This window comes from Vigna angularis, chromosome 2 (assembly GCF_016808095.1).
Source record: "Vigna angularis cultivar LongXiaoDou No.4 chromosome 2, ASM1680809v1, whole genome shotgun sequence".
Classification (NCBI taxonomy): domain Eukaryota; kingdom Viridiplantae; phylum Streptophyta; class Magnoliopsida; order Fabales; family Fabaceae; genus Vigna; species Vigna angularis.
Window position 1 is genome coordinate 43,399,282 of NC_068971.1, and position 10,393 is coordinate 43,409,674.

Here is a 10,393-nt window from a genome sequence, read left to right on the forward strand (position 1 = left end):
CTAACAAACAAATTCCACCAACAAATAAGCTCGACCAACAAACAAGCTCGCAAGACCAATAACCAAGTTCAATTATCAAATAAGTTCGATCAACAATCATACTTGACCAATAATTAAACTTAACCAACAAACCAAACAACCAAATTTAATATACATTTTACAATATATTTATAACAATAACATATAACTAATTACACTAAAAGTCTTATGAATAATCACACTGTAAGACCAATGAAAAATATTTACCTTAATAGTAACAATTTTATTACTAGTAGTAATAAATTTCTTTGTGAATGGAAAATATAATAAGTTTATGTAAAAAATAAAATGTGGAAAGCTAAATAAGAAATTTTGGTAGCTTAATTGATAGAAAATTGTGGTAATTTCAAGAACATGGGTTCAAACTCTCTTCTACCATTTTAAGCCATTATTGAGGGATCCGGTGATTAAAATATTAATATAATAAATAATATTAAAATAATAAATAATATTAAAAAAGTTGTTGAATAGTAAAATTTTTGTACTATAAATAGCCATGAGGGGGGAGATTATTCTGCACAAAGAGAGGAAGAATCAAGTGAGAAATCTTGAGAAATAGAGAAGAAAGAGTTAGGAAGAAATTTTTAGTTGCAAGAAGAGTAGAAGTGGGTTTTCGGGGAAACAAATTCTGAGCAAGAGATTAAGTCTGGAATAGAGGTAGGGGAGCTAACCTTTCTAAGCTTTTATATTATGATTTTGTATTGTTTTATTACTATTCATGTCTTGAAATTCTGTCTGAATACTGTTAATGAAAAACATAGGTGCTTGTTATATATCTATCTATATTGAATTTCTGTGTTAATATTATATGTTGTTGTTTTGAATCTGTAAATAAGAAATTTGTTAAAACTAGTTGAGGAACACTTTGGCTAAGGAAAGACTTGGTACTTAAGTTGTCCATTGTGACGCACCTCTCTTTCCTGGAAGTATACTCGACAAGTTTTTAACTTAAATCTTGTTGAACAGATTATGTACTGTTAAATTATTGTGCAATATATCTTGTTAGAATAAAAATTTCTGATGAATTCATGTTATTGTGGTAGATATGGAATTATGAATTATAATTGTGATGGTAGGATAGAGGAATCTTAAAAACCGGAGTTGGTACATCCCTGATCATAGAGCAGCCCTTGTCAAATCCAGTAAGTTGTGACTAGTCATATGTACTGACGTTTATGGTGAGTTTGATTCGTCAAACATTTGATTCTTCTCCGGTGACCATTTATGGTGATATTTTAGTATTGTTAATTTATTTTGTGATATATTCATTTTGTATGATTTTTGTGATGATTGTATTTTATTATATTGGATTTGAATTTATGCATCTGAACATGATATGAGTATTATGGGGAGATTTTGTAATGGTATAATATGAGTTGAGGAATATGAGCATGGTATGAGTCTCGTGGAGAGATTCTATAATGATATAGTATTTGTGTATATGTTGATGTTAAGGGTCCTGTTGTTGGAGGTTATCCTGATACTCTAATAATCATCCAGTCTCAAGTAGAGAAGGATGAATTATGTGGTGAGAAGGGCAGGAGGTCCTGGTCTATGTGCCGGTTTTGGACATAGTGTTGAGGACTAACCTTGTGGATGGTATGGAGTATTTTGGAAGTGTATTTGTAAGAAGAAGTAGAAGTCATCACAAGTGCATAACCTCCCGTGACCGCTCATCAACGTATCATCCGAATGAGTGTCTATTGGGTATTGTGGAATGAGTGTCTATTGAGTATTGTGGGATGAGTGTCTATTGAGTATTGTGGAATGAGTGTCTATTGAGTATTGTGGGATAAGTGTCTATTGGGTATTGTGGGATGAGTGTCTATTGGGTATTGTGGGATGAGTGTCTATTGGGTATTGTGGGATGAGTGTCTATTAGGGATTCTAGTATGATGGGATGAGTATCAATGGTGCGATTGTTGTATGATGGTATGAGGGTGTCTGACATAATTATTATATTATATGAGGTTTGTTGAGTGTATCAAAGTAATTATGCATGTTTTATAAATGATTTGTTGCATGTTAGCTCACCCTACTAATGTCGTCTGATTTAGTGCCAATGAAGAAAGAGATAGAAAAATAAATTAAAAGAATTCGAGTTATATTTATGAGTTTGTAGTGTGAGATTATGGAATGTTACCTTAAATGTAATGTTACAATATATAAATTATGAATTATCAAATATTATGGAATGTTACACAGACTCATTTATAATTTATCATAAAAATTATTAACAATGTAACATATTTAAATATTTTCATCTACATATTTATCAACTTAAAAACACCAATTTCATTATATAAAAGTTTAAGTGAGAGCATCTGACTTGAGAGAAACTTAACAACAAAAAAATAATTGGTTTTTTTCATCTTTGTCCCCGTTTTCTCTTGAACAAGAATGTTTCATTTGAACTAAAATGTATTAAAAAAGACATTGGTAAGAAACCAAAACCATACACAAAATATATTCTAACATCTTTAACAAGTTTAAAACAACATTTTAAATGAGTGAAAATATGTTAAAGAAAAGTAAAATGTATTATCAACACAAATTGAATTTACACTTTAACTAGAAAACTAAAAATCAACCAAATCAAATAATTCCATCAATCTTCAACATTAATAAAATAAAACGGTTACTCCAAACCTCCAAAAGTTTGATTAACTTTGTAATATACCAACTCGTTAACTCATCCAATTTCAACTCATGATCAAACTCCATATCAAATCCAAAATCAATAGAAAATAAAGTGAAATTATTAGTCTCCGCTACCTTAATTATTGTTTTCTTCGAGCAATTGTTTCAAAAAGTTTAAAAAGTTAAAGAAGTCTTAATTTACTATCGTGATGTCTGAATTACAAATTAAACATATCACTAATCTAACATATATTGACCTATTTTATTTTAATCTTACATATGATAAGATAAACATCCGCATACAACTGAAATAAAAGTAGGAAAAAAAAATTCCTCAAATAAAAATTTTGGTCGATAAAAATTGATATACCTCACTACAATTGAAAAAAAAAAGATAATTGGATTTAAGAAGTTAGATAGAAGTTATTTTAAAACAAAAAGAAAATAATTTAGAAATAAGAATAAAATTTAAAACTAATAACTAAATAATTCATATACATAAACTAAATTTCCAACTTTTATTTCATTTTCAAAATGAACATATCTATTATACTAATTTTGAGTCTCACAAATAGATCAAGTTAAAAAGAAAAGTATATAAAATCTTTAATAGAATTCTGGAACATAAATAATTTTTTTCCATAAAAAGTATTAATTTGATTATATTTTAACACATTAATAAATCATTATGATAAAATATGAACAAAACGTCAATTATATTTTTGTGTTAAAAATCACATGCAGGTCAAATGAAAATGATTGATCCAAATAGATAAGTAAATTAGTATTAAACTCTCATCAATGCGCTATGGAATGAACACTGAAATGTATGAATCTTAATTTGATACACATAAGATTTGTCGAATACCAGAACAAAAAAATGAAATTGAAAAATCAATTTTTTGTTCAAGATTTTTGATAAAGAACTGACGTTATAATGAAAACACACGCATTATGTATATGTAAATAATTTTTTCTTTTCATACTTGATTAATCCAACGAGTCTAATGGTATATGAAGGTCTCAATTTTCATGATTTTTATAGCCTATTTTATTTTTGTTAATATCCCAAAAAATAATATTTACTAATCATATATCAAAGATTATGGTATAATTCTCCTAATCAATATTTACTAAAATAATATTATATAAAATCGTGTATCCATGTATTTCTATTAACACATCCAGTAATGGATTTACATAATTATTTTACTTCTCAATTTCATCCGTTGCAAAACGATTAAGTTTTGTTCATTTAACGATAACTTCAAATTTTTTTTCTCAATTTTTGTCAAAAAAAAAAAAAACTCCAATATTGGTAAACAAATTACACTCCTAGAACTAGTAATAACGAAATTATTCAAAATGATACAGTGATAGTGTTTTGTCTTGTTTCGATTTCGAATGTGAAATGACATTATTCCTTCACACCAAACCCAAATTCGCATAAATCTTTTGAAAAACATAACCAAAACAAAAGTCATTTTGATTTTGTTTTTCCGGTTTCCAAGTAACAACAGGTTCTTCTGGGTTACTCGCATATCCAGAACCGGATTCCCACTAAAACTCTTTTGGTAGAATTAATATATATATATTCCTATAATAGTAACTGTATAAGATAATTTAAATATTTTTTATTTTTCCATTATATCTTTTAAAAATAAAACCTAAACTGTAACAGATAAAATTTAAGAAGAAACAAATATATAATTATTAATTTTATTGATGTTATTGTTGGATACAAGTCTCACCACCTCGAATAAAATAAGAGATAGATAAATTCGTAAGAACTTGATCTAAAGAAGAGAATATTTATTGTAGAACAGATAACGAAATATTCGATTTCTTAAACTTTTCGTTAAGATATTCAATTATTATTTTTTATTTCGTTTTCAAGGTAATACGACAGTATTGAGTGTGATAATAAGAAATTTTATAAGTATAAAAGCATAGAAGAAGATGTAACTTGTTGAACTCGTATTTTGTTAAAGATATTTTGTTCTCATTCTGCTGTGGATATTTAACAATGCATATTATCCACAGAAACGGGAATATTATTTTTCTCTTCAAACTAATGACTCCAATAATTCCAAAAGTAGTTGTTTTATATTTTTTTTATACAACAGCGGGTCGTTTTTATTTATATTCAATCACCAACCGTGGAAGTTGTAAGAAGTTTTTGTCATTTGAATGTGGTCCATACTGAAATACGATTCATGTTTATTTCAATGATAGCTTATAGAATTTTCAGTTTCCTTGATATATACATGTATCGAATTTGATTATTTTATTGTGATATCTATTCCAATTAATATATTTTGTTTGTATGATCAAACTTATTTTTTCAACTAAGCACCTACACTTTTTTCAAACTTCAAACGTCTTGAAACATCGTTCAAAAACTAAAAGGGTTTTAAATCCTCGGATATTTCTAGACGATGATGACCCGAGCTTGATAGTTAAAAATAAAGCAGAGGAAAAGTTTTTACAACTGAAGGACGAAACTTTGTTGTCTTTTTTATTTGAAGGAAGTATTTCACGTATTTGCATAACAAAAAGAGAATAAAATAATTTAGATAATTATATGGATTCAGTGATTATTTTTGTGTGCGTGTAAAAGTATATATTGTGTTTTTGTTAATTTCAATATCTTTTCATGAAGACGAAACTGACTTTCCAATTTATTGGGTTAAGTTCGTATTTTAAACTTACTAATATGCTTTCATCCTTTTTGTTTAGTTTGTCAAATTAATAGGTTAAAGATGGAATATGTTGGTGTGCTATTTTTTTTTTAATTAAAAGTCAAAACAAAAAATAGTATGAAAGATCTTTTTTGTATTATTTTTTATTTAAAAGATAAAGATATAAAATAATATTATGAGTTAAATCATTAACAATTATAAATTAAGTTTTAATTATTAATTATAATAGAATAATTTAGCATGTTAAAAAGTAAAATTTAAGTCTAATAAATAAAACTAGATATTAATATATTATTTGATAGTTAATGAAATAATAAATCTAGCAAAGAGTAAATTTTATAATAATAAGTGATACAAAATTTGAACAAATTATAATACATTATTATTTTGATATTATATTAAGAAATAAAATTTAAATTTAATTCAACTTCACATAATCTACTTAGATTAATTTATTAGATGAGATTTGTATTCAGGTATAAATTATAAATTAATTTTATCTAGATGTAAAACAACTAACATATAAAATAATAATTATTTTAATTTATCTAATTAGAGAATTTAATTAATTAATTAAAAACATGAAAAATAATTATATGGTTAAATTGCCACACACACACGTATAAATTGTAAAAAGAATTAAGAAAAAAAGAATCGACCTATCATTTCACTACCTTTTGATAGGATAAACCACAATTTTGGCCTATTTTGTTAGGATAGATAAGCTCACATCACATTTTTTACAAATTAACATTAAATTTAACAAAATTTAATTTGATTAACCTATTTTATCATTCTTTACTTTGACAAGACAAAAAAAACAAAAATTGAAAAACAACATAAAAATTAATAAAAAAATTAATGAAAATGTATACAAGTGTTTTATTAGTTTATTAATAATTAAATTTTATAAAAATTTAGTCAATTCAATTTTATTGAAATTTTTTAGATATATTTTTGTCATATATAAATTTTAGTAAGAAACGTTCTTTGGATACTGACATGAAAATTAACTGGTGTTGTTGGGTAACTGAGAAAGGATTGGGCCTTTTTATGGACTTTTCTTTCTTTTTGGGCCACTCTGGTGGGTTAAACGATGTTTCTCGGACTTTTGCTTTGCTTATAAGTAGCAGACATTTGTTGAAACTAAAGTCCAAATCCACGATTTTATATTTCACCATATAAGAATAGATTGAAGATTTGATAATAAATTATGTGTATCAATTACCATATTAATATGGAATCCTTTACCAAAAAATAAATTAGTATGAGCTGCTAAAATTTAATCTAACAAAATTTCATCATTAATTAAAATTTGATTCATCAGTATACTTCCGTAACTTAATTTTGTGTACTAAATACTAGTATTAATATTAAAATGATTAATTTTGTCTTGAACCTGCAACTTCTCTGAAATCCAACAAATTTGTAAGAAAAAAACATTATGAAAAAAGAGTTTGTCAGGTACATGATTATAATTTTCTATTGTAAGAAGTGTAACGATCACATCCAATTCTAATGATTGAGATATAAACTCTTAAATTCACGGAAGTCTCATCTGATTCAATTACATTCTTACAATTATGTTTTTTATTTTTATTTTTTTAGAGAATTACAATGTGTGATTACAACCCAAATTGTTATTTCTTAAATGATTTAAAAAAAACTACAACAAAACCGAAATCAAACAATCAGTTGGTAATTGTTCAATTTAAAAAACCGTAAGTTAATTGTATTTTTAGCTCTTAAAATAAATAACAGAATGTAATTTTAATATTTAAAATTCTTAAAATTTAGAATAGAATTATTTTAAAGTTTAGTTGAAATTTAAAAGACTAAAAGCATAATTAATTGGATTAAAGTTAATTAATTAAAAAAGTAAGATTTAAAATGAGAAGAGAGGTTTGAAGAAAATAAATGATGGTTAATTAGTGTATGGAAAGAAGGAAGAAAGTAACGAACAAAGAAATCAACGATATTGGAGAAGGGAGTTAGCGCTTATGGTGCAACTCAAACGAAGACGATGGAAGCGGTGTTGTGTTGAGAGCATTGTAGAATGAGGGTAGCAACCTACACCTCCTCCACCACCACCACCACCACCACCACCACCACCTTGGTCGTTGGTGCGGCCAATCATGGATCGTCGTTATCACCTTCGCCGACTCCACCATCCACGCGACCCTCTCTCCGAACCCACCACTCCCACCCCCTCCACCACTCCGAGCTCCACCTTCTTCCTCTCTGCCTCTGGAAAGGCCCTCCTTCTCTCCAACTCCAACAAGCGCCCCGACACACCCCGCAAGAAGTATGTCAAGCAGGTCACGGGCCGCAACAACGACACCGAGCTCCACCTCGCCGCTCAGCGTGGAGACGTGGCCGCCGTCCGCCAAATCATCGACGAGATCGACTCCGTCTTAATGGGGACCTTCGAGTTTGACGCCGAGGTTGCCCACATCAAGTACGCCATCTTCAACGAGGTCAACGACCTCGGCGAAACAGCTCTCTTCACCGCCGCGGAAAAGGGACACCTCGACGTCGTCCGCGAGCTCCTCCCTCACTCCACCGCCGAATCCCTTTCCTCCAAAAACCGCTCCGGCTTTGACACTTTGCACATCGCCGCTAGCAAAGGTCATCTTGGTACGTACACTACAAACTTTATATAATATTAACACCACGCATGCATGCATGAATGCACGCTCTCACTGTTCATGCAACATTGGTTTTGAACCAATGAGAGTATGAAAGACATGTTTCTTTGTTATTCAGATATGTGAAATGAGTTTCAGTACACACCAAGACAATTGCTGCATTATTACACAGAGAAATATTCCAATACAATAATTTTTCTTGAGCAATAGTATTATATATAAGTTTGAGGACACCAAACTCTAAATCTCAATACTAAACCTCTAGAATTTTCGGCTATAATACATAATTAACATTCTTTAACTATAGTGTAATGCATGTGGTGTTTCTAAGAACGTTATATTACAGACCATGGTTAGTTTAACAGAGATGGATCGGTGCCATGTAAAAAATAACATAAAAAAGGCTGCAAAATAAATAAAATAGCTTTGAGATTGAAGTAAAATTAAAAAGATAATTTGTTGTTGATACATAAGGCTTTTGGATTGAAGTTTATTAAGAGAGAGGAGATAAATATTGTATTGAGGAGGAACGTGAAGATTACAACTGTGCATTTTATTGTGGCAGCGATTGTGCAGGTGCTACTAGAGCATGACCCTGGGTTGATCAAAACGTTTGCTCAGTCAAATACAACGCCTCTAATCTCTGCAGCTACACGAGGGCACTCGGATGTTGTTGAAGAGTTGTTGTCTCGTGATCCTACTCAGTTGGAGATGACAAGGGCCAATGGAAAGAATGCTCTCCATTTAGCCGCACGGCAGGGGCATGTGGATGTTGTGAAGATACTGCTGCAGAAGGATCCACAACTTGCTCGAAGAACTGATAAGAAAGGACAAACTGCACTGCACATGGCTGTCAAAGGGATTAGTTGTGATGTGGTAAAGCTCATTTTGGTTGCCGATGCAGCCATTGTCATGCTCCCTGACAAGTTTGGCAACACTGCATTGCATGTAGCCACGAGGAAGAAGAGGGCAGAGGTATCATAATGCTTTCACTTAAAGTTTCATATATAGCAGTTAAACCATGAGTTGTGTTATCTCCTATGTACAGTTTTATGAAGAATGCAAGCAACACTTTTTCTTTTACTACGCACACACTTGAAGTTTTTCATATTTCTCAAGCAATTTCTTTCTGATATAAAAGTGTGTTTGAACTAATGCCTGTGCAGATAGTGCAAGAGCTATTACTTCTTCCTGACACCAATGTAAATACCTTGACAAGAGACCACAAGACAGCGCTAGACCTTGCGGAGGGGCTTCCAATAACTGAAGAAATTCTGGAGATCAAAGAGTGTCTGATTCGTTATGGCGCAGTTAAAGCCAATGATCTCAACCAACCAAGGGATGAGCTGAGGAAAACCATGACACAGATCAAGAAAGATGTCTATTTTCAGCTGGAACAGACTCGAAAAACAAACAGGAATGTGAGTGGAATTGAAAATGAGCTACGCAAGTTGCACAGGGCTGGAGTCAACAATGCTGGGAACTCAGTAACGGTGGTTGCTGTGCTATTTGCTGCGGTTGCATTCGCAGCACTTTTCACAGTTCCTGGTGGGGATTATGATAATGGGATGGCAGTGATGGTACATACTGCACCGTTCAAGGCTTTCTTCATATCTAATGCCTTGGCACTGTTTACATCATTGGCAGTGGTGTTGGTTCAAATCACCATTGTTAGAGGGGAGGTAAAGGCTGAGAGAAAGGTTGTGGAGGTAATCAACAAGATGATGTGGTTAGCCTCTGTATGCACTTCTGTTTCATACATTACAGCTTCTTATATAGTAGTTGGTCGGCGCAGCAAGTGGGCTGCCATACTTGTTACAGTTATAGGGGGGATCATAATGGGCGGTGTTCTGGGTACCATGACATACTATGTGGTCAAATCCAAACGCTCCCGAAGAGAGAGGAAGAAAGAGAAGAAGTCTAAGAAAGAAGGAACGTTGCGTCTTTCAAATTCTGATGAGTCAGAAATAAATCCAATCTATGCCATTTGATGTTTGGATTTCGATGTTACTTTAACGCCTTTGTTCAATGATTTTTTATATGTTGAAGGATTCTTAGTTTAATTTGGAGGTTTCATTTGTTCATAGAAAATTAAAAAAGATTTGTATCGTATGTAAATGGCTCCTTCTTAGCGAGTGTTTCAAAGGGAACAATGTAAGGAAGCCGAGGTTGTTAGTTACACTTTTCTTATCATGTTTGGTTGCACATAGATATCAGTTGTCATATGTATGTAGTGTTTGAGAACATTAATATTTTTTGTAGTTTGTTTCAGCAATTTACATTCATGAAGAATATGAACGTAACCATCTGAAGTCTGGTTTTAATTCTTGCATTTTTGGCTTTTGCACCAAACTAGGCATATTT

At 30.8% G+C, this 10,393-nt stretch overlaps 1 protein-coding gene across 1 annotated transcript; it reads left to right on the forward strand.

Moving 5' to 3' along the window:
* Positions 1 to 7,516: 7,516 nt before the first annotated feature.
* Positions 7,517 to 10,020, forward strand: LOC108327565 (ankyrin repeat-containing protein ITN1). Its single transcript, XM_017561256.2, has 3 exons — positions 7,517 to 8,018; positions 8,595 to 9,004; positions 9,196 to 10,020. The coding sequence occupies exons 1-3, from the start codon at positions 7,517 to 7,519 to the stop codon at positions 10,018 to 10,020; spliced, it is 1,737 nt and encodes a 578-aa protein (XP_017416745.2).
* The last annotated feature ends 373 nt before the right edge of the window (positions 10,021 to 10,393 follow it).